The following is a 24,817-nucleotide window of genomic DNA, read 5'->3' on the forward strand; positions in this document are numbered from 1 at the left end:
TAAAGTATTTCAAAGGTTTATCATCTTCCACTGTGGACATCTGCAGATACTTGTTGGGTGAGCTTTACTCCCCAGGACAGGTAGACTATCCACGAAGACTTGGAAACGAGCCCCAGGATGGGTACTCAAGAGAGCTTGTGGAAAATTCCAACAGACAGTTCTCAAGATCTCGTCCAGGGGTCAGCAGGGGATCTTGGTTTCACGGTCACAGTCCCCATTTCCCACCACAACAGCCCTCTGTCACAAACAGAAAATGACTCTAGAAAGACAGCTCAGTCATTGGAGATTAAACGCAGCAAGCCCCCAACCCTGACATGAAGGTATATGGGAGAGTAAACATAACACCCACAAGAAACAGAGCGTTGCTTTTTGTTTTCTTTTTTCCACGATTGGGAGTATTTGTGCATTCTAAAATGTTATGCTGGAAGGCGGGCTGATCAGTGAACACCGTCTGAGTTTTCAGCAAAAGTTCTGCGGCTTTATGAAGACTTCCATCTGATTAAAGAAAACACTGCATGGACCACATACAGCAGAGTGGCCATGTATGAAAACACCTGAAACCAAGACAAACAAGGATTAATGGGGGTGCATGGGGAGATGGCAACTCGTGGGCTGTCCACATTGAACTGGCCATGGGCACGGTGCTCCGGGTCGATGGCCCGAAAGGGTGTGGGCTGCCCCTGCTTCCCATCCTTCCCGCAGACATCTTTTCCTGCTGAGCCCAGATGTGGTCCCAGAATGCTCTCAGCACAGAGCTCAAGGTGACCCATTGATCCAGAGGACTTGGTGTGCAAGGTCAACTATCTGCCATCACACGTCATTGTGCTGGTGCGACCCAGCTACAAATGGAGGCCCTCAGAGACCCCTCAAATGACACTGCTCTCCATGGAAAACATCCTCCCCCCACACCAGTAAGGGCAGAGCCCATATTCTCTTGGCTAAGAGAATATAAACGCGTGAGTTTGCTGGCTCTGGTTAAGGTCCTGTTGATGTCTGGTCATCCTCAGACCCCCACCAGAATTTTATTCCAGGAATCTTAATTTCACAAGCATGGGCAAGGGTGTCAGGCTCACAGGAAGTGAGGGACTGGGATGGGGACAAGGGATTGGGGCTTTAGCAAAAAGGAGGGGGGCTTACTCAGAAAGCTGTTGGAAAGATCCAGTCAGTGTTTTGAAGCTGGGAACAAAGGCCCTGGAAATGGGGCAAATGGTCCTTTTGTCCCTGTCAAAGCCCTGACTTGTGTTCACGTGGGCCCCATCTATTCCTATCACCTGCTCCGGGTGGCTGGCCTCCCTGAAGGCTTGCCTGCCCCCAAGTCAAATATCTGCACCTGGATTTGTGACCTTGGGTGTGGGGTCAACAGTTTTCAACCCAGGCACATTAGGGCAGCTACGGTTCCATGACTCTCGAAAATGCCCATAAACACCAGCAGTCCTCATGCCTGATCTCTCCCTGCCTCCACACATGGGCAAACCCTTCACCCTCATTGGCCAGGGGCGATGAGTAAGCCGAGTTATTCAATAACAAATTTAAGAGCACTCATCCGGGAACACCATCTAAAAGGAGCGGTTGCATGTGAGTGAGCAGCACCCCCCCCCCCCCAAAAAAAAACCCACCTCTCCCTGTCCGATGGGAGCAGTTTATTGTCTGGGGAATTCCAGACCCAGTGAGAACCATTGGCAGGAGCACCTCCGATGTCCCCGGCAGTAGCAGGAAATAGACACTTACTCTCCAAGGGAGGTCAAGCAATGGCACACTGGGGACCCTGAGAGCCAGGGACATGAATGCATATCTTGGGCCTTCAGAAACCCCCTCCCTAAATGGCTGCCATTATTGTTATTCCAGATTTCTGCACACATTTCCAGCTGCCCTCTCCGTTCTCACCAATCCCAGGGATCCCTCTGGTATAGACTCTCTGCTGCCAGCAAAGAAGAGAGGGAGAAGCTTAGCTTTTCAGGCAGCTCCAACAAGTAACATGGAGGAGGGAGCGGCAGGCCAGATGCTTCCAAAGGCCAGGAATGCATGGGAGAAGGTCTTGAGGTGCCTCCCCACTCCCCTGGCTGGCTAACCCCAGGACTCGGGAAAGGCTCGCTGTGGTTGCGCAGGGTCTCCCCCGCGCACGGATATGGCTGATATTTTGAATAGAAAGGCGTGACTTTACACATGACCTTTGGCCCAGGGCATTGGCCTGCTGGCAACATTTTCATTCTTGATTCTCGCACTCCCGACTTGGCCTGGACATGCCCATGTATGTCTAATTCAACTAACAAAAATGGGGGGACATGATCAACTGCGGCGTGGATGAATAGATGTTGGTGTAGTCATCAGTGGAACACTAGACAGCAGCGAGAGTGAACACTCTACACCTCCACCCAAAAATGTGGATGAGCCTCACAGCCCTAAGGTTGAGAGAAAGAAGCCAGACATAAAAGAATGCACATTGCATGACTCCATTTACACGAAGTTCAAAAGCAGGGACAGTTGAACTAGGCAGCTAGAGATCAGGAGGCTGGTACCCTTCGTGTGGGTGCAGCCATAGCAGCAGGGCGAGGGGACCCTGGGAGCCAGTCATTATGTTCTATTTCTCAGTGTGGATGCTTGTTACACAGAGGAGTTCACTTGATGGAAATTTACCCATCTGTACACTTGCAACCTGCTCACTTCTCTGGATGTATGTGGCATTTCGGTAAGAAGAAAAAGAGGGAAGTTGGAACACAGTAGATCACAGTGGTTCTCAACTAGAGATCTCTCTGCCGGAAAGAGGCAGTCATTCACCCTAACTGGCTTGTTCCCTGCTAGCCACATTCCACGTGCATTTCACGACTGTCATCTGCAATAGTTTTATGGAAGTTGTTGTCAAATGCCTTGCTGCTGATGTCTGTTCGGAGAGAAGGCTTCCCGGGTTGGGATAGGGCGAGGTGTGAAGGATGACAGAGGAGGCAGGTTACCAGCCTCCCAAGGGAAGGAAGAACAACCAAGGTGCCGCCTGGCTGTGTTCCTATTTAGAAACCAGCCATCTTGGGAGATAAGCCAAATTGGGAGACATTCCCACATTGTGGGACATTTGAGGGGGTGCCAGGGACCAGAAGTGGCCATATTTATGGAACTGGAGAGTAGGCTGGGAACTTAAGGGGAACATGTGTCTTCTTTGGGGCAGGGGATGGCCCCTAGGGACCCACAGGCTTTCAGGAACTTTCCTCCAGACCCCTCTCTCAAGGAGCAGGAAGAACACCCCTGCCAAATCTTTTCCTAGAGCCCAACAGTGCCCCTCCCTGTGGGTTTTCTCTCAGCCTCTGCTCTACTCTTTCCAAAAAGTGGGGATGGCACAGTTTTGGCACCTGGAGCTGGAATCTTGTGATCGATCATCCCATTTGACCTCAGGATTTGTATAATCCACATGTCGACTTCTAGAAATCTCAGGAGTGCTACTTCCTGAACCTCTTTCATATTTTTTAAGTGGTTAGAAATACATCTGATATTGTGAGTTCGCATGCTGGTGGGAGCCCACACGTGCAGAGCTCTGGAAAAAGGTTTTATGAATCAAAACATTCTCTACCTGTCATTCTGATTCATTCCATTAAAAAGAAAATCTGGGTTATAATCTCGAAGTCCACCAATGGGTCTGGCCCCACAGTTGGGAGAACGCCTCTTTCAGGGTCCAGAGGCCCGCATGCACCGTGCACTCTGGTCACACACGGCGGGTACTCCCATTTGTTCTGCCGACAGAGTGAATGAGGCTCAAGCCCCCAGGCCCCCCATTGCTCGCTGTGAGACCTCGGAGAAAGGCATTTAACATCTCTGTAGTTGTGAGGGAGTCGGACAGGAGCCACGGGCTCATTTCAAAGATGAGCAAACTGAGGTAACTGCTCAAGGAAATGGTGGAGGTGTGAGCTCCGGCCCCTCCTGCTGTAGCAGGTTCTCAGAGCTGCCGGGCAGGAAGCATCGTCACGAAGAGCTGAAGGCCTAACAGCAGCAACGAATACGCATAGCCGAGGGGTCTGGACTCGCTGGGCCCAGAAAAGCTTTTTCACAGCCCCAGCCCTGAAGCTGGGGCTTGGTGAGACCCTGGCCACTCAATTTTCCATCTGTGGCCTCAGTGCTTCCCTGAGCCTGACCGTGTGCTTGGAGGGAAGACCACTCAGGGAGAGCCAGGAGACCCACGTGGCCAGACTCACTGCTCCCAACGGGTGCTAAGAGCACCTGCCTTGGACACCAACAATTCCTGGCCCTCTTGGAGCAAGGTATCCACAGTCTCAGTGCCCTGGTTCTGCATCTGTGAAATGGGTTTAATAAGAGCGCCTACATCTTAGTGCCATTGGGAGAGTTAAATAAGATCCTTCGTGGAGAGCTCAGACAGTGCTGGACACTCGCGGTCATTTCCCTTTGTCCAAGCCCACCCAGGCGCGGACCCTCGGGCCAGTCCAGGCCTGCACAGCACGGTACGGACCGGAGGGCTCAGGGCGGCTGGGGCACGTCAGCTCCCTTCTCCAGGGCTTTCTCAGGGCTTTCTTTCTGCAGAAGTCAGTGAAGTAAAAAGAGAGGGGAGGGCCCTTCTGCTGACCCTCTATCAGTGGGCGGGGTGGGGGGAGGGCTGGGCCCAGGGGCAAGGGGCCTGGGACACTCACCACGGCAGAGATGTTCTCGTGGTACTGTTTATAGGTGTAGCCCTCCTGCATCCCGATGGTGGCCAGAGCTTCCAGGACAGAGGCGCTGAGGTAAAACAGGGCAGCGACACAGTGGTAGGCTGCATCCTGTAGGGTCGAAAGGGGCCGTCAGAGAGGGGGACAAGCTGCGGTCTTAGCAAGGTCTGTCTCCCCTCCCCCTCTTGTCCCCTCCTGGCATGGCTCAGCTCCTGCCCTCATCTTCTGCCCCTTCCTTTGGGAAAGAAGGGCCTTCCCGCCCCGACCCTTGCCCCGTCCACCCAACACCACACCCAGGCCCCCTCTTCACAGAGCATGTGTAACCAGCACTGCCCAGATGCTTCTATCTCACCGGTGTGGGGGCCAGAGTCAGGACTTCAGGAGAGAAGGCACTCTGCTTTCCCTTGAGGTGGGATCAAGGAAGAGATGGGGGTCAGGAGGGGCAGCCTGGGATCTAACAGGTAGAGATGGGCTCTGGCCCTGAGAAGCATCCCCTAGGTGGTCACAGTCCCAGTTCAGATGTGGCCTCAGTGGCCAGGGCAGGGTGAGAGAGCCCAGGCCATTCCCACTGTGCTTTTGTCTTGTTAGTCTTTGGTTTTTCTTGGGTGGGGGAGCTCCAGGTATGTTTAAAGGCAAAAAAGTACTAGAATGGGCTTTTGAGTAGCTGTAATTTGGAGGTGATCTCGAAAGTCTAAGTAGGGGGTGCCTAGGTGGCTCAGTAGGTTAAGTGTCTGTCTCTGACTCAGGTCATGATCCCGGGGTCCTGGAGTCCAGGGATCCTGGGATTGAGCCCCGAGTTGGGCTCCCTGCTCAGTGGGGAGTCTGCTTCTCCCTCTCCCTCTGCCGCTCCCCCTGCTTGTGCTCTCACACTCTCTCTCAAATAAAATCTTAAAAAAAAAAAAAAAAACTTAAAAAAAAAAAAGTCTAAGTAGGAGGCCTTTTGAGAGTAGAGGCCTCACCAAATGGCCCTGCCCCCTTCCGCCATAGGTAAAAGGCAGGTGTCCCATGTGTAAGTTTTACTCCCTTCAAGGACCTCAAGGCAGAACTTATGCAGAATTAGGACCACAGGCCATCCCTCTGCCACCTCCAAGTTCTTCTCTGGGGACCCTGCTTAGAAGGCCATCACTGGGCACTGGCCAGGAAGCCTAGCCTCACACTGGGCAGCCAAGGCCAGGCCCCAGGTCCCTGCCCCCTCCTAAGATGGAAACCAGCTCTCCTGGATGTTGGGAGATGCCAGCAGGCACCTGGCAGGTGCAGGTGGTGCGGTGGGGGCGGGGGGGTGGGTTGGGCTGCTGGTTATCCATGAAAAAGGCAGTCATGCAGGAGAAAGCAGAGCAGGCCCAATGGGAATCAGGCAGCGACAATCAACCTCTGCCTTCACCTCCTCCTGATCTCCCTGCTGTGGGGAGCCCTGGGCTGCTGGGGAGAGCTCAGAGCCGAAGGCCTGGCCAGCTCAGTCTGGGAACGGGGCTAGGAGGCATCGATGGGACAGCCTCACCCAGCACTGGAAAGGCCAGCCTGCCAGGGGAGAGGGTCCAATACCCACCCGCCCACCTCAAACATTCCGGGCTGTGACTCACCAGGGTGACCCAGGAAGTCTCCCCGCCATGGGCACCAATTATGTACAGGACAAGCAGGGTTGTTGTGGCCAGGAAGTAGAACACGGACACAAACATCACCCAGCCCTGGATCAGGGGGATGGGCACCAGGGATGAGGCGACCAGGATCCACACCAGGCCCCCGAAGACCTACAGAGGGAGGGAGGGCAGGAGTGAGCATCAGAGCAGGAGAGCCCGCACCTGGGAAGGGCCAGACCCAGCGTCATGCTGGGGCATTAGGGGCAGAAAAACAGGAAGGAGCCAGAGAATAGCAGTGGGCATTTTCCTCACCAAAAACCACTCTTTCTGCCTGCATTGCCAGTCTCAGTCCAATCCCCTGCTTGCTTGCCTTTATTCACGTTTTAAATGCAATTTTAATTTTGTATTTAACAAAAACGTATATCACACACTTATATGATATGCCAGGCACCGTCCTAAGCGCTTTGCAAATATTAACTCAGTTAATTCTCATAACAATCCTACGGACGAGGTACTGACCCATTTGTCAGATGGGGAAACTGAGGCACATGGACGCTAAGTAATTTGTCATCCCAAGAAAGGACTTATCTCCTCCAGTATTATCATTCTTCTGAGGTTTTATCCTAGATTAAATCCCTAATATTTTCACATTAAAATATCTTTCCTTTCATGAAAGGTTAGTGACTAGCAGATTCTTTTGGTCTTTACTTGGCAAAATAATCGACCACACTACGTCATAAGCATAATTTTTTTTTTTATTTGACCCCTTAAATCCCAAGTCCAGGAAGTGCTCTGACTACTGGGGTCCAGGCTGGGATGGAGAGGTCAGCCCGCCTCCTCACCTCCTCGGGTGGCCTAGGACTGGTGTGAGAGAAGCATTTCCCTGTTGTTATCCGGAAGAAGCCCCTGTTGGTGTCTGAAGGCTCAGGGAGCCCCATGTTTTCAAAGAGGAGTGCAGGACAGCATAGGAATCATAACACCCCCCTGAGGCCACAGTCCTGGCTCCCCGAGGACAAAGGCACACATACTGAAGCTGGGATTGTCTTCTCTTCCCTCTCCCTCCTCATTCCCGGGAAGGCAGCTCAGTGTCCTCCACCATCCCCCACCTAGGTAAGGACTGTGCTTGGAAAGGCTGGGACACAGGTGGAGAGGGCTCTGTGGCCAAAGGTCTCCAAGGTCCTTTGGAGCATCTAGGGGCTGAGGACAGGCTGCCTTCCCAGCCATACGTCCCCTATAGTGTGAACTCAAGTGGTGCCTGGGCTCCCTCTCCTGCACCTGCTGACCACCTGCTGGGCAAGAGACCGCCATCCTCACAGGTGCTCTCTGAGCCTCTCAGCTGAGAAGCTTCAGGATGGAATCACATTTGAGTAGAAAAATCAGAGCAATGAAGAAACTGGGGTTATCAAAACAAAGCTGGGCCTAATGACTCAGATCTGGGCATCTCTGACTAGAGCACTTCCTCTACTGTTGAATCTGAGGGTCCATGAGGGCACTGGCAGAGGCGGTGGGGCACATTTGACAACTTGCAGTCATTGGAGCAAACAGTTAAATAAAACAGTTAAACAAAAATCCTTAGACCCCCGTAGCATCCGATCTGAGTGTGTGTGCATTTCCTCCATAGCTGCCTCTAAGATCGCACAGATGACTTGGCCTTCTCCATCACGGGCCCTGGCAAAGGGACACGAACATGCTGGAGGATGAGAACATGGCCGAGCGTGGCCTGGAGAAGCAGGAGAAGGGGACATGCCTGTCTGGAGGGCAGAGGCAAGGGCCAAGGATGCTCCTCTCTGGAGCGCCCTTTACCTGGGCGCCAGGTGACCATCCAAGGAGGACCCATCTCAGTTAGGTTCCCTCATATGCTCTCAGGGAGCCCCGCCCTTCCTTCTCCCTGGCAGCACCCAGGTGTACTTGGTTAGTTACAAAACGGCACTATCCCTGACCAGGTGATGGAGGGGGCGAGGTTCCCCTTGCTCACAGTTAACTCCTGGGTGTGAGACACCTGTCCAGCTGTGTGTCAGTGTCTGAGTTAGTTAACCGGCCTTCAGGGGCTCCCGTCAGGTGGGTATGGGCAAACTGGAATGATTTATGCGTTGTGTGTGGAGGGCAGAGCCTTGCGTTAGGGAATCCTGTGGGGACCCAGTGGTCCGGAGGTGCTTGTGGGCAGCCAATGGACATGGTATTGATGAACACCAAATACCACACTGGGAAAAACGATTCTCTTTTTCACTCTTTGGTTTTTCTAAGGCAAGAAGGGCTCAGGGTTGAGCCAGGGGTCTGGCGCTCCCTTAGAGGATGGGCTCCTGGAATGGGCTGGCATAGGTGAACTGGGCAATGACACTGTTTTTATTTTTAAGGTAGTGATACAGTTATTTTGGACAAAATTAACTAAAAACCTTATGGGGTAAGTTAATGCACAGGTGGTACCAGGAAATGGCAAAATCTGAGAATATGGCTCTCAGGCTGCTCTACAGACTCCTGTAACTTTACCTCTGTCAGCTGAGTTTCTCCCTGTGGGGCTTGGTCGGGAATCACAGGCAGGAGAAAGAAGGGGAAGTCAGAGTGAAGCCACGGCCCGGAGCGCCTGCCATAGAGTCTGGAGCATGCACTAGCTAGAAGTGGCCTCAGTTTTGATGCTGAGCTTCTGGTACCCAGTGCAGAGGGAAGCTTCAGGGTTCATCTGGACACTTGATCTGCTTCGGGTGTGTGCTTTTACCAGTCTGATGAAGCTATGTTCCAGCTCCCTGGAAAATGCATTCTCTCTCTCTCTCTCAGACTCCTAGAGTCCATGGTAAGAATACCTGTCCATAGGGCGCCTGGGTGGCTCAGATGGTTAAGCGTCTGCCTTCGGCTCAGGTCATGATCCCGGGATCCTGGGATCGAGTCCCGCATCGGGCTCCCTGCTAGGCAGGGAGCCTGCTTCTCCCTCTGCCTCTGCCTCTCTCTCTCTCTCTCTGACTCTCATGAATAAATAAAAAACATTAAAAAAAAAAAGAATACCTGTCCATAGGAGCAAAGCCCACCCTGGACTCAATCCCAGCCCCTGCCCCCCGGCAGACCTCAGGACCTATCCTGCCTTTGGGTCTACGACCTTGCCAAGGTCCTTTTAACAATTATTTCTTTGCACGGTTTGTCTATAGCAGCAAGTTTCATAGTAAGATGGTGGGAAGCAATTCTCTCTCTCTCTCTCACAGCTTTAATGAGATATAATTCATGTACTAGACAACTTGCCTATTTAAATTGTAAAATCCAATGGTTTGAGGATATTTACAGGTATGTGCCATCATCATCTCCAGACCAACTTTAGGACATTTTCATCACCTCCAAAGAAACCCCGTACCCTTTAGCTAGCTATCGCCCGCTTCCCTCCCTCCTATCCCTAAGTGACCACTAATCAACCTACTTCCTGTCTCTAGATCATACTATTCCGAATTTTCACATGAGTTGAATCATATAATAAAAGATGGGCTTTTATGACTGGCTTCTTTCCTTTAGCATCATGTCTTTCAAGGTGAGAAATTCCCTCTCAAGGGGACTTTTACAAAATAGCTCTACCATCACAGCACACCCCACTGGCCCATTCCGACCCCCACCATTTGGGGGGACACTGAGTGAATGTGTCTCATTTCTCTGGAGCGTCCAAGCCGCAAACAGCTGAGGAGCCACGGGTTCCCAGGGACGTTCCCGAAGGAAGCACGCCACCAGCCCAGGCTGTCCCTGGAATGTATTTTAAGCTACACATCATGTGAACGTCATGTCCTCAGCACAGATGAAACGATTAAAACCCGGGGGTTTTGCTCCCAGAAGACTGGCAGGGGCAGGACCCCACTGGCCAAATATTTGTCAAGAGAAGGGTATAGGTGAGGATTCATGCATTTCCCTTTGTAAAGAAAACTCCACGCGGCTCCCAGGTCCCCAGCAGCAAGTGCTCGGAGGCAATCATTTGGAAACATTAGTCATCCAAGTGGAGGCATGACCCCAGTTTCTGTTTATCTTTGTCAACAGGCCGGACTCCCCACTACCCCCTGCCTACACCAGGTCACCGTCCTCCATAATAGAGACCGGAAACAGTCTCTAAGTTGGGTGGCCTGAGAATGATCTGCATGGAGCTCTCTTGGTGGGGTCCAGAACCCCAAGCTGGAAAATGGTGGTGGGTGTGGTGGGTCTGAGCTAACACCATGGTTTGCAGCCCTCACTCTACACTAGAATTGTCTGGGACACCAATGCCTGCGATCTGACTCCAGTGGAGAGAAGTAGAGTTACAGCACATGGAACAGACATCCCAGGCTGTTTGCTGAAAGCCTTAGAACGTGTTTCCATAACAAAAGCCCTTGGATTATGTCCTAGTAATTCCTGTCAAACAGAATAAGAACTGGCTCCTGTCTCCAATGCCCACTCAGTGGTCCAGTGATGCCCACTGAGGCAACCTCTCCAGGTCCCAACTGGGCTCTCGGTGCAAAGCTCCCTTTCCTCTCCTCAAGCTTCAATCCCTGTCTTGCCTTGAATGTGAGGTTAGCTCGTCCTTGGGCATCCTCCAGATGCAGGGATGTAGTCTGAGTGTCTGTGAAGGGGAATGAGCTGGTGATCTGAGGCCCTTACCCCTGGTGTTTGAGGACTGGAAACCACCCAGTTTGGGATACTGAGCAGAGTTGAGGTTCCCTAGGAACCAGGGGTAATACACAAAACCAGACTGAAAAGTTCCAAAGACTTCAAGAGTTTATATTTGGGCCTGCCCAATCAAATGATTTTTGTAAAGAAAGTTTCCTCAGGGGATAGTCTTTGAGGGAGCTCTTGTGTAAACTTAGAGAAGGTTCTCAATTTTTCTTTCTGAATTAATCCACAGGAGGCAGGCTAGCATGGTGAAGGGTGTAGACTTTGGAACCTGAGCTATCAGGTTTCAATCTCACCTCTGCCACTTACTAGCTGGGTGGCCCATTGTTTCTGGCACATTACTTAACCTCTCTGTTCCCTATTTGCAAAACAGCGATAACACCAGTGCCCACCCCATGGGGTTGGAGTGAAATGGGGTTATGTCTGCGGAGTGCCTGGCACATGGTGAGCGCCTGAGCGCTTGCTCTCTCAACTGTAACCGTGTGAAAATTCCAGTAGGTCTAGGATCTCCACATGCACAGTTATCCACTGCAAACAGTATTGGGACCTAGAATTTAAAAGTAACTTCAAAAACATCAGAAAGGAGAAAAACAGATGATCTCCCAGAAATCAAGTTGAGAAAAATGTGTCCGCCTCTGTGGAAGGAAACATAAAGGACATTAAAAAAGGAGAGAGCCTTCCTTCAAACAATGAGCCTTGGTTACAAAAGGGGGAAAAGGAATCCTCCAGCACATTCTTGAGATTTGTGTGGTGTTTCCACTGCATGTGCTGGGCTGAAAGAGCTCTGCATCCACAATCGCCCAGTGTTTTTCCTGCACAGCTGGGATATCTGAGGTCAATGCAGGAGAATCGCTCAAATTCTCTGGATATCTTTTCTGGGGCTCCATTTTACTTAGGGTCTTCACAAGCAGATACTTTGCCAGTCACAAGTCAAGGTGTGAACTAAAGATTTCCCTGGCAGGGCTTCCCACATACACGCTTGGTAGTGTGGCGCCTTGGGGTCCAGCGTCAGAATTCCCAACAGCTCCGAGGGCATGGTGTGGGTTTCCTGAAGACATGTGAACAGGAGTGTGTAATCTGAACTCTCGAGAAGCAAAGGAAACTAGTTACAGAACGCAGATGGTGCACCCAACACTAGGCTGCCCTGCCACTTTGTGAGAGGCCATAGATCATCTCCCCAGGAAGGAAAAGGGAAGATGGCCACACCAGATGAGGCGGGTCCCAGCTGCTGTGAGCTGGTCCCAGCTGCTGTGAGCTGGTCCCAGCTGCTGTGAGCTCTGAGCCCTTTGGTGCTCTCTCGAGGCCACCAGGAACAGTAACCTCAATTTTTTTTTTTTTAAGATTTTATTTATTTATTTGAGAGAGAGAATGAGAGAGAGAGCACATGAGAGGGGGGAGGGTCAGAGGGAGAAGCAGACTCCCTGCCGAGCAGGGAGCCCGATGCGGGACTCGATCCCGGGACTCCAGGATCATGACCTGAGCCGAAGGCAGTCGCTTAACCCACTGAGCCACCCAGGCGCCCCACAGTAACCTCAATTTGTGTTGAGGGAACTGTCTGTACTCACTGGACTATTTGAGCAGTCAGGGCTTATTGCCATGCCGGAAAGCCATGTGCGTAGGTGATCTGACTAGTATAGTAACTGTGTGCTCTACGAGAAGCTCAACCAGCTCTAAGGGTTGGGTGGCTAAAAAGATTCATCATTCTGTGAGTTAGAGTAGAGAGCGCGCGCGTGCGTGTGCGGGTGAGAGCATGTGCGTGGGAGCATGTGTGTCTGAGTGAGCGTGTGGGTGGGGGTGTAGAGGCTGGTTATGGATGTGCTATTGCAGAGGAGGGAAATGCACCAAGGTGAAGTCAAGAGGACATAAGCACCAGGTGGTAAGAGAAGATGCAGAGGGAGCTCAGAGGGAAAGACCAAGACAAGACCCCCAAACACAGAAGCCTTCTCCAAACATCCCTCGGCTCTTCTCTTCAGGTCTGAGAGGCAGGCTGGGGACTCTCCCTGTTCTGAGGGGTGGTGATGGCAGAAAGCACCCATGTGGGGCTTATGCCAGCGCCTCTGGTTCTTGTGTTAAGCTCACCTCCCTGGTGTGGAAGAGCTCAGCCCCCCGCGAGTCAAAGGAAAGGCTTCCTTCACTCGCTCCCTCGCTCACCCCCTCCCTCCTTCGTTTGGTCATCCGTGCATTTAGCAGTTGCTGACAGTGCTCCTGAGCCCGGCCAGAGCTGAGGCTGCTACGGCCACCGCGGCAGACCTTATCCGGAGACTCGCACCAACGTCCGGAGTCCCTCTCTCCTTTCGAATCCCGCTGTCAGGCTCCACAGGAGCAGCGCTGGCTCCACCGAGGGCAGAGTCAGGCCCTGGTAAAGGTGTCGGGGCCCCAGGGAGGGTGACCCGCTAAACGCCTCTGCCCAGGACAGGGACAGAGCCCAGCAATTTGCACAGACCCCCTAGGGAGGTGTCTGGGGCGGGGAGGGGTCAGAAGATTCTCCATGTGTGGACTCCGCCCCCTCTGTTAACTGACAAGGCAGCTGATTGGGAGTCTGGTCTCTGAGACTACTCGTAAAGATTTTTTATTTATTTATTTGACAGAGAGAGACACAGCGAGAGAGGGAACACAAGCAGGGGGAGTGGGAGAGGGAGAAGCAGGCTTCCCACCGAGCCGGGAGCCCGATGTGGGGCTCGATCCCAGGACCCCGGGATCATGACCTGAGCCGAAGGCAGACACTTAACAACTGAGCCACCCAGGCGCCCTGAGGCTACTCTTAAAGCAAACACCAGGAGTGGTGTCGAGGCCACCTGACTCAGTTTACCTATGCAAGTTGCTCTACCCTCCTGGCCCCTTCAACAAATTCATCCTTCCAGGGGGACCCATTATGCCATTATCCCTCCCAAAGCAGGCTTAGATAGTGTCCCTTTATCTACTCTGGAGGTAAGGCCAGAACTCAGGGGGCCTTGAGTCTGTGAAGAGGGAGGTAGAGACTTGAGATTCAAAGGGATAGGGGCTGAGTTCAGGTCTGCAGTGCACATTAACAGGGTTGGGGTGGAGTGAGAAGAGGCCCCTGTCCAGGCCCGCAATCCCACTTCCCTTAAGTCCCAGGGAAATCTCTTCCAAGGTACGCACTAGACCTCGGCTTGAAGCACCTGCCACTCATCACTCCCTCCCTGGGCAGAGGACAGTCACCCATTCCTGAATGAATGAAAAGTTCTTTCGGGTCCACAGAGCTAGGGGCATTCAGACAAGCATTTCCTCATCTGGATGGAAAAGTTTCCTAACCACACCTATACCCACGGGCTTTAGCCAGCAGGATAAACAGAGACCAGGAGGCTCCATGAAGAATACCAGTAAGCCACCTGTAAAAAGGGCAGATCCGGGGAAATGCTGGACCCGATGGGTGTGGCTGCAGTGCCAGAAAAACAAGAGGTACTAATGGGAGTCACCATGAGGATAATAATGCAGTGAGCGAAAGGACAAAACAGGTGTGTACCCTCTGTAGTGAGAAGGAACTGCCCATATAGGGCCAGGGGCTTCTTTCCAGGGTCCTAGGGGTTCTTTCTTGGGGATTGCTGGTGACTGTCAGCTTCACCTTCCATCTGCCCTTGGAGTCAGGGACTCCTCTTGTGATTCATATTAGCCAGGTGGGAGATGAGAAGTTAGCCCTCGTCCTACTGATGCATGATGAGAACAAATGCTTCAGAGGGCACTGCCTGTGCTGGGGACAGGACAGACTCACAGTCCAGGCAGGAGACAGAGCCGAGCAAGGGCCTGCCGTACAGGTGCCAAGTGCCAGGAGAGGGGTGCTTTCAGGGTGGGCTTCCCGGTGGAGGCACTGAGGAAATCTGGGCCTGAAGGATAGAGGGCTTAGTCCCACCATGCCACCTGCACCAAAGGAACGCCTTAAATGGAGACCAGCGGAGGACTATGGGCTGGTTCTGGAAAGAGTCCTAAGACGCAAAAGCAAGGTGGAACCCTTCCTGTCAGGCCCCTCTATACAACCGTGTTTGGCTTATCACCAGCCACGGGGCAGGATGGAGGCTGGGAGAGGTGGGGGCACTCTTTTGTGCCAGAGGCCGCCCTCTCCCTGAACCAATGCCCTTCCAGATGGCGATACATTGACACTGAAGACAAATCATTTTTGTAAGGCTTAATGCCAGGCCCACTGGTAACTGGTTCCTTCCCCTGGGGACAGATGCAGCACGGTGCCGGGCACCGAGAATTCACAAAGCTCTCCCCACCCATCCTGGCACCAAGCGGGCAGGGTGGTGCGTGAGAGAGGCTTAAGACATTCCCTGCCCCTGAGGCAGAAGACAGGACAGGACTGCCACAGTCCCCCTTCCCCCTGGCCACCGCAGCAGGCTAGCCAGGGGCAGCTCCGAGCAGAGCAGGCACTGGGAAGGCCCTACAGAGGGTGGCATCTGTGCTCTACTTGACAACCTCAGAGCCAAGTCAGGTGTGCCCGCAACAGCCCCACCCGCTCCCAAATCTCACTCACCCCCTGCCTGAGAAGGGCATCTAAGGCAAAAGGTAGTATGGGATGGGTCTTACGGCCCCCCATCCTGCAGTTGCCCCCCTTTAGCAGGGATTGGCCGGTTGATCTCAGAGCAGGTGTATGAGTCATTAGTAAATTAATAACAGTTGTACTTAATAGCTATTGAGCAGTAACTATGTGCATCGTGTCGTTTTAAGAGCTTTGGGCAGGGGAGCCTGGGTGGCTCAGTCGTTAAGCGTCTACCTTCGGCTCAGGTCATGATCCCAGGATCCTGGGATCGAGCCCCACATCGGGCTCCCTGCTCGGCAGGAGGCCTGCTTCTCCCTCACCCACTCCCCCTGCTTGTGTTCCCTCTCTCGCAGTCTCTCTCTCTGTGTCAAATAAGTAAAACCTTTAAAAAAAAAAAAGAGCTTTGGGCAAACGACACTCATTCAGTTATTCCTCGCAGCAATCCTTGAGGTAGGTGCTATTATATCCCCATTTTATTGATGCAGAAACTGAGGCGCAGTTGCCTGCTCGCATCCTCACAGCCGCTGAGTATCCACTCCCAGAGGCTGGTTGTGGAGCCTCGGTCAGATCCTCCATGCGTGAGGCAGTTACCCGAGGCAACCCACAAGCAGTTCGCCACGAAATCTCTCCCCTGTCTAGGGTCGCTTTGGAAACGGCCCTGAATACAGCAACATCGAATAACAGGAGACAGAGTCCATTAGCCTTCGCCCTGCTCCCAGCCGCCCTGGGTCTAGAGAGAACAGCAAGGGAGGTGGCTTCCGGAGCAGGCTTCCCCTCCCCCACCCCTCGCTTGTTCAATAGGCTCTGTTCTTTCAGAGGAAAAGAATACCAAGGTTTGTGTTTAAGACCAAAAAACAAGCAAAAGGACATCACCCCCTCTTCTGTAGGCACAGGCCTGCGGTTCTTATCCCTGGGTCCCTCAACAGGACACTTGTCATGAGCTGCACCCCACCCCCACCCCTACTAACAGTTGTGAGGCTGCCACCTGTTTGCTCCATTCCTGGACTGTCCCCCCATTTACAGCCTGCACCCTTGGTTTTCTGAGGGCCTTCTTCAAACTTGGATCCAGGAGTTTCGGGGGGTACTCCTCCTGCCCTCTCCCCCCTTCTCTTTCCTCTTCCTTCCCCCTCGGCGCCCAGCCCAACTGCGTTCTAACAGGAATCCGGGGCTCTGGTGTGGAGTTTCAGGTCAGCTGAGACAGGCTGTGACTCTTCCTGCTGCCCGTGCATATCAGTGTGTGATGGCTGGTGACAAGGCCTTTCTTTTAGTTCCTACATATTTTTCTCAGGCCTTAGGGAGTTGTTTTGCCCCAGTGTGGGCGGAACATTAGCTATGCATGAGGTGGGAGTGGTGGAGAGCCTGCAGCTCGGCGTGGCACAAATCAATGCCAGTGCATTACCCTCGGAAATAGTCATGCTGCTGGAGCCCAGCAGGAGCTAACCAGGAGCTAGACCTTTCCACCAGAATGTAGAAGGCGGGTGGGGGCCCCACGATGCAGAGAGGACCAGGAACCCGCTCCAGGCCCCCAGGAACCATCTGAAGCCTGTGAGGAGTCAGCCTACACTTACTTGCCCATGGCACCAGTGCTTCTGGAACAAGGGGGGCCACTCACTCACTGTCCTCTCGTCCATCAGCCCCTGAAGAGAACACCTGCTGGAGGATCTTCGTGTCTGTCCCTGGTGGCCTTTGGTCCAAAACATTATGTCTGGGGACTGATACTTGAGAGTCCAAAAGGAAGCCCCAGACAGGCTTGCGTGGGGGGTGGAGGCCAGGGCTTAACCATGAATCCATGAGGACTCGGCCCCTGGCCGGGTCCAGGCTGGCTGGCCCCATCCCACCTCAAGGTAGGCCCCAGGTTGTCCAGTCCCCTCCCGTAGCCTTTCCTTGAGAATGTGCCTAATCCCAGAGCAAAGCCAAGCCGTTCCAAAGGCTGTGCGAACTGGCCTAGGCTGGCAGAACGGCGGGCTCCCCCACCCGCTGCTGGGCATGGCAGGTGTAGGTGCAAATAGTCAGCCTTTGTCCCTGACCCAACCTGAGTGACCTGCGTGTGAGCACTCCCCCTTCCCTGCAGCGGCATCTGGGATCCTCCTCCTCTCTTCTGAATGCGCTCTGACTGAGAGGATGCCTCATACCGCCCAAGGGATTAGCCCATCTGCATCAAGCCAGGGAGTGACCTACGGAAAGCTTAAAAGCAACCTTTTTCGATGTATGGTGGTTGCGATGACATATGCGTGACCGTGTGGGAGTTGAGCCCCATCATCGCACTCAGCAGTTTCCAGAGAACAGCTCCAAGTCACTTACTCCTGATCAAAGCAGTCCTCTGGTTCTTGAAATACCAGAAAAGTCATTTCTCAACTCGAAGAACAAACCCCTGAGAAACCTCTATGTATAATTCTTCCGCTCCCTTTAGAGAGGAGGAAAGGAGAAAAGCCAGGCAGGGCCCTTACCCCCTTCTAAAGAGAGGGGGCCCCAAAGCAAGACGAGGACACAGGGCCAGGAGTCAGTGGGCACAGCCAGGGAAGGCCAAGCTCAGCCACTGTCCAGCAGGGCCAGCCCCCACGCCCTGGGGACTACAGAAGCGATCCCTGGCTGGGGCAGCAGGGAAAGCTGGCCAAGAGCACGGAGAGTGTCTGCCTTGAGCCCAGGAGAACCTTTAGGGCATTTGGGTCCCTCCCTGGCCTCTTACTGAGAACTGTCTCCACTACCCTGTCCCCGGTTGAAACGAGGTCGAGGGGGTGGGCTGGTCTACCTATGGCCACTCCAAACCTTGCTGAATCAATGGCTCAGCAAATGCAGATTCTTGGGCCCAGCCTTGACGTAGTGACTCAGATCCCTCAGGGTGTGTTTTTGACAAGCAGACCCAGGGGCTGGGAGCTCCCCAGTGGCTCTGAGCTGCCCCTTCACTCCCTGGGGGAGAGAAGGGAAGAAGGGAGCCAGGCCTCGCCCAGGGCTGCCCTGTGGACAAGGCGCCTTTCATGATCCTTCCTGCTGCAGGCAAAAGTTCATCGTGGGTGTTTGTGTGAAGGCAGAAGCCGGGACATGACTTGCTGTCACTGCAAGGAGTGCCACCCTGGAGACCGAGTTACCTGGGCAAGCTATGCTCCCCACTCTTCCCTCCCCCCCCGCCCCCCCCCCCCCCCCCCCCAGCCTCAGTCTCCTCCCAGCTCAGGAAAATTAGGTTCCTCTGAGTCCTCATGCTGTGTTCTCAGTGTAACCAGAAGGCGGACCACCCACCAGAAAACTGCTGTATCACCCTGCCCCACCCCACCCTCTCCACCAGATGATCTAGGGCGGCTGCTCCCCAGGCAGGTGAAAATCTAGGGCAGGTCTCAGGACTTGTCTGGTCACTCTCATAATAAAAGTCCCCAGTCACTTTGGGTCAGAGACACAGTCTCCTGTGAGTAACTACTATGTCCAGTGCACTGTGAGAATCAAAACTGCAAACCCACTCCAGGGGGCTCCCCCACCCCACTTCCGAAAAGTGCACCCAACCTAGGAGCCGGGACTCTCACCCTCCTTCTCTGCACTCCCAGGGTTTCTCTTCACTCCCAGCCGGGCTGTCCTTTGCTTTTCCCTTTGATGGGCTGGGGAGGACGGAGCTGAGTTAATGGTTTCATAACCTGTTTTCAGGCATTTCCTTCACAAGTTCTGAAGCGGGGGTGCGGGAGGGTGGGGGGGGGTGCGGTCATCTCTCCTGGGACTTTGTGAGAGAAGATTCCTCCGGCCCTGGCCAGGGCTGAGACAAAACCTTCCTATGTTAACATCTTGTTCCGTGAATGGTGGACCCAGTGTCACAGAGCCCCTGGCTTCGACGGGAAGGAGGAAGAGGAAGCAGAGACTGTGCTCCCCAAAGGAGAAGTCCTCCTTGGATGGGGACGGGAACAGGCCAGAGGCAAAGCCCCAGGTTGAGTTGTTGGGAGAGGACATTCCACGGCGAGCCCGCCCATTTGGGGTGCCCCGTGACCGCACTGCCCACAACAGCAATATGGCCTGTGTGGCTCACACCACCTGGTTGGGCCAGCCTTCCACTCCCTGCCACAGCCCTGCAGCTTTCGGAGGTCTGGGGTAGGGGTGCTGGGCCAGGGTGAGGTTGCCATACACCCCCACCCACCCCTCCCCTGAGCCACCACCCTTCCCTGCCCCTGTGGGCAGTTTCCTTGCCTTGGGAGGGGAGGGGAGCTCCACCCTGTTGGCCTTGGACGCTGGCATCTGTGACTCCCAGGCTATGGGGAGGTCAGACATGGGAGTATGAACTGTGAGTAATCAACTCAAAGGACTACAAATTTAAAACATAACAAGCATTTTACACCCATTGGGTTAGCAGAAAATTGCAAATTCTGATGCTACCCCATGTGGCAAGGATGAGGAACAATGGGGACTTTCACACACTGCTGGTGGGAGTTGGCCTGGTCCAGGTTTTGCTTGAAACGTGTACAATTTGGGGACCTTCTTTATTAAAGAATACAAAGTAAGGCAGGGTCTTGGAGGGGGCCTGAGCTTAATTATGCTTCATCAGCTTCCGGGTAACTCTGCTTCTGGAGCATGTACATTGGAATCATCCTTTTGCATAGCGATGTGGTAACAGCTGGGAAAAGGAAGATGTGCATTCCCTGTGAACCAGGAGGTGAAATCCTCCCTGTGTGGTCTGGGAAGAACTTCCCCACATCTAACTAACAGGACACATACAAGAATGTTCTTGGCAAGGCTATCCGTGCTAGCAGAAAGCAACAAACTGCAAACAGCCAAAATCTCCATCAAGAGAACAAATAAACAGCGTCAACCTGCGGGATGTTACTATTTTCATAAAGCGAAAGCATATAAAACAATGCCACGTGCAGTCCACCCATAGTGAGGTGTGCAATCTAGGTTTAAATCAACTCTGCTTGGGAGTAATGAACACCATGTTCAGCCTAGGGATTGTCCTGAGGATAGAGGGAAGAGAAGATGATCGTGGAATAGCCAGTGCGTTTAGATGCCATCCGAAAAGCTTTATTTCCTGAATACTAAAAGTAAATCAGGCCAAATATTAAGATTTGACAAAGTGAAGTGATAAATATGTGGGCGCCTTTTCTGTAAATATGAAGTATTTCTTAATTTTTGTTCTTTAACAAACTTAAGGGAAGTCTACATAACATAAAACGAACTATCTTAAATTGACAAGTTCAATGGCATTTAATACATTCACGATGTTGTGCAACCACCACCTCTAACTCCAAAACATTTTCACCACCCCAAAAGGAAACCCCATTCCCATTAAGCAGTTCTTCCCCATTCTCCCTCTCATCTCGGTCCCTGGACAACCACCGCTTTGTGTTCTGTCTCAATGGATTTACCTATTCTGGGTATTTTACATAAATGGAACCATACATACATGACCTTTGGTGTCTGGCTTCTTTTACTTAGCAGAGTGTTTTCAGAGTTTGTCAACTTTGCGCATGTACCAGTACTTACTTCATTCCTTTCTATGGCTGGAGAATATTCCACTGTATGGATAGATCACAGTTTGTCTATCCATCCACTGAATTGGGGCTGTTTCCACCTGTTGGTTATTGTGAACAGGGCCGCTACAAACATGCATGTCATGTACCTATTCAGGTCCCCGCTTTTAATTATCTTGGTTAAAAATCTAGCCATGGAGGGCGCCTGGGTGGCTCAGGTGGTTAAGCGACTGCCTTCGGCTCAGGTCATGATCCTGGAGTCCCGGGATCGAGTCCCGCATCGGGCTACCTGCTCAGCAGGGAGTCTGCTTCTCCCTCTCCCACTCCCCCCTCTTGTGCTCTCTCTCTCTCACTCTCTCTCTCAAATAAATAAATAAAAATCTTAAAAAAAAAAGAACACTAAAAAAAAAAAATCTAGCCATGGAATTGCTGGGTCATATGGTAATTTCTTTTTTCAGGAACCACCAAACTGTTTTCCAGAAGCAGAGGAACCATGTTAGTTTCCACCAGCAGTGTATGAGGGTTCTAATTTCATCCTGGCCAACACTTGCTATTTTCTGTTTTTTTTTTTTTTTTTAAATAATGATCACCATAATTTCACGTGAAATCGTACCTCATTGTGGTTTTTATTCCATTTTCCTAATGACTAATGATGCTGAACCTCTTTTCATGTGCTTATGGGCCATTTGTATAGCTCTTCTGGAGAAATGTCTATTCAAGTTTGTTGCATATTTTCTAACTGGCTTGTGTGTCTTTTTGTTGTTGAGTTGTAATAGTCTGTAATTTTAAAAGACCCTCCCAGTGCTATGGTGAGCGCTGTGAATTGTGCAAGACTGTTGAATCTCAGATCTGTACCTCTGAAACAAATAATGCAATATATGTTAAGGGAAAAAAAAAGAAGAAGAAGATAGCAGGAGGGGAAGAATGAAGGGGGGGAATCGGAGGAGGAGACAAACCATGAAAGATTATGGACTCTGAAAAACAAACTGAGGGTTCTAGAGGGGAGGGGGGTGGCAGGATGGGTTAGCCTGGTGATGGGTATTAAAGAGGGCACATATTGAATGAAGCACTGGGTGTTATATACAAACAATGACTCATGGAACACTACATCAAAAACTAATGATGTAAGGTATGGTGATTAACATAATAAAAAATTTTTTAAAAAATAAAAACACCAAAAAAAACCAAACAAAAAAACCCTCCCACAGTTCTTTAACTCACTACTTCCACACATCAAGAGGCATACAGCTTCCTCTCTATAATGTTACAACCCGTGCAGGGGGACAACTTAAAGGACCAGTGTCTGCTTTCTTTTCTGCTCTCTCTGGCACCCCGTGGGTACATCCCCACTCTGGAGAGGAAGAAAGAGATTCAGAGACACACTGGGGCACGAGAGGTCTCTCGGAAAGTTGGGAGGAAGGAAGGGAGGTGGGGGAGCAGGGCTGAGGTTAAGGAGAAAAAAATCATTGTTTTTTTTAAAGATTTATTTATTTATTTCAGAGAGAGAGCACAAGTCGGGGGAGAGGCAAAGGGAGAGGAAGAGAGAAAGAATCTCCAGCAGACTCCCTGCTGAGCGCGGAGCTTGATGTGGGCCTTGATCTCATGACCCTGAGATCATGACCTGAGCCGAAATCAAGAGTCAGATGCTTAACCGACTGAGCCACCCAGGTGCCCCCCCCTTTTTAAAGATTTATTTATTCATTTCAGAGAGAGAGAGAGAGTGCACATGCAAGAGCATGAGCAGGGGGAGCAGTAGAGGGAGAGGGAGAGAGAGAGAGAATCTCAAGCAGACTCCCTGCTGAGCTCAGAGCCCAACGCAGACAGGTCTCAATCCCAGGACACAGAGACCGCGACCTGAGCCAAAACCAAGAGTCAGATGCTTAACCAACTGAGCCACCCAGGCGCCATTAAGGAGAGAAAAAAAATCACTTCTAACAGCTGAGAGGAAAGAGTTCCAAGCAAGAAAGAATGATTTTTCTAGAAGCCCTTACCATCTCAGGTCACGAAACAGCCCCGGGAGGAGTAAATTTCCACTAATCCATGGTTCTGAGATTTCCCACACCCAGCCTTCCACTTTCACTTATTGGGTTTTGGGGGTGGTATCCTCTCATCCCTACCCAGCAGATGGCCCTGCTTGGCTGGGCTGTTCCTGCCTTCAGGGGCAATCCTTCCCCTAAACTGTGATACCAGGAGGAGGCAGAGGGCCCTGGAGCTTATGCCTTCTGTGAAGCCGCCACCTGCCACCACCTACTGCCACCTGAGCCCATTCTTGTCAGGGCAAGAGGAGGATGGTGCCCCAGAGTCTTCTGCCTAGAGCTCAAGTAACACACTCTCCTGATTCTTGTTTTAATGCTCCTCAAACAGCTACAAAGGCAGAGTAAGCCACTCTATATAAGGGCAATTTAAGACACACGAGGAAGACCATTTGTTGCTTAAAAATCTCTCTTGCCCCATCACACCTCACCATTAGCCATCATCTCTTTTGGTTATGAAACTCTGCCTTTGTAAATGCAGTAACCTCTGAAGGAACCACCCATTACTTATTCCCAAGTCATAGGGTCTATATGCTCTTTTCAGAAATCCAGCCTTGGGCAAGCACAGGCTAACTGCTGCATGGAAGCTCAGATGAGCCATTTGGGAAAAGAATGTGCCAGTGAATGCAAGCCCCTCCCCTCTGGGCCTGGGTGTCCCTATCCATAAATGATGGGGCTGGGCTTAGTGGTGTCCAGGGTTTCTTCTAGATGTCACTTCCTTAATTCTGGCTAGCTCCAGGATTTGAAGTCATTCTGGATACATCCAGGTTTGGGCTCAACTCAACTCACACAACTTCAGTGATAGGGTGCCCCCAGGCAACCTCAGCCCCCTTAACCCTTTCCCCCAAGCCCTCCAGGGAGAACAGAACCTGCTCCCTTTGCTGTTCACACCCTCCTGCCTCCCATCGGACAATAAGAAGCCGGGGTCCTGTTTTTAAACAGTCAGGTTTGGACATTTTCCTTTCCAACCAACCCTCCAGGCAGCCACTTCTGCAGTGGGGGTGCAGGGAAGTCGAGTCTCTGTGGCCGCCACGCACCACACCCACAGAGTAAATACACCACGCCCCCTCCCAGGTAAGGGTCTGTACCTCCTGAGGAGTTTAGGCTGAGGGCGGTCTGAAGCGCCCCTACACAGTGATCCCCTTTCTAGGAGCCGGGCGTGGGAAGCGCTTTCGGGGCGGAGACAGCGCGGCTCCAGCTCAAGGAGGGACTCCTGGAGTTCCTGCTGCTCAAGGTGAGCCAAGGCACAGGACCGCTCAGGCCAGCCCCTCTCCCTTACCCCCACCCGCAGCACAGGGCAAAATGACTGTGGCCAGCAAACGATGGCCTGTTCTATTACTTCCAGATCGAAGTTGTGGCAAGTACGTTCACTCGCCAGAAACTTTGAAAGGCCAGAAGAGAATAATCCAGATTCAGCTCCTCCTACGACACCAACCCAATCTCCAGACGTCGGTTGGCAATACACACTCAGGTTTCTTTTGATTTTTTTTTTTTTTTTTTTTTTTTAACGAAATCCTAACCCTGGGAAAAGCTGGGCACTTGTACAAGGACGTCGGTCCCCAGTAAGGACATACTCTGCGTGGCTCCTGTGAGGCGAGTTGGGAGCGCAGCTTTGAAACCAGCGCCCAGCCAGTGGACCCAGGCCTGCTTCCAACATTTGACCCATGCTGCGAATTTGGTTTTTCCGTCTAGGTCCTGGACACTGTTTACCCCCTTGCCCTTGTCTAGAGAGGGGGCCAAACGACCGGGGGTGGGGTGGGAGGAGAGAGACTTTCCTCACCCTGGCCCCGCTACCCCGATGCTCCGGGGTCCTGTGCAGCCTGCGGATCTGCCGCCACCACCCATCCCGCCCCTTCCCTGGCACGGGCGCGGACGCGCCAGCCACTCACAAACTCGAAGAAGAAGAGCAGGTCCGGGAAAGTGGTGAAGACCGCGAAGCCGCTGGGCAGGGTGCTGCCACGCGACGCCGCTGCGGGGGCCATGGGGGCGTGCTGGCGTCGGCCTCGGGACTGGACGCGCGCGGACC

General features: G+C 52.4%; 1 protein-coding gene across 4 annotated transcripts; it reads right to left on the minus strand.

Moving 5' to 3' along the window:
- On the minus strand, positions 1-24,817 carry MAL (mal, T cell differentiation protein). 4 transcript variants are annotated; one of them, XM_021697532.1, is made up of 4 exons: positions 24,681-24,817; positions 6,221-6,388; positions 4,626-4,751; positions 1-554 (listed from the first exon to the last, which is right to left on the minus strand). In XM_021697532.1, exons 1-4 carry the CDS (start codon positions 24,771-24,773, stop codon positions 480-482), a joined length of 462 nt encoding a protein of 153 aa, XP_021553207.1. In that variant the 5' UTR covers positions 24,774-24,817; the 3' UTR covers positions 1-479. The 4 variants fall into 4 exon arrangements, with proteins under 4 accessions (XP_021553207.1, XP_021553209.1, XP_021553208.1 ...); XM_021697534.1 differs by lacking the exon at positions 6,221-6,388; XM_021697533.1 differs by lacking the exon at positions 4,626-4,751.

Source organism: Neomonachus schauinslandi, chromosome 10, assembly GCF_002201575.2.
Source record: "Neomonachus schauinslandi chromosome 10, ASM220157v2, whole genome shotgun sequence".
NCBI lineage: Eukaryota > Metazoa > Chordata > Mammalia > Carnivora > Phocidae > Neomonachus > Neomonachus schauinslandi.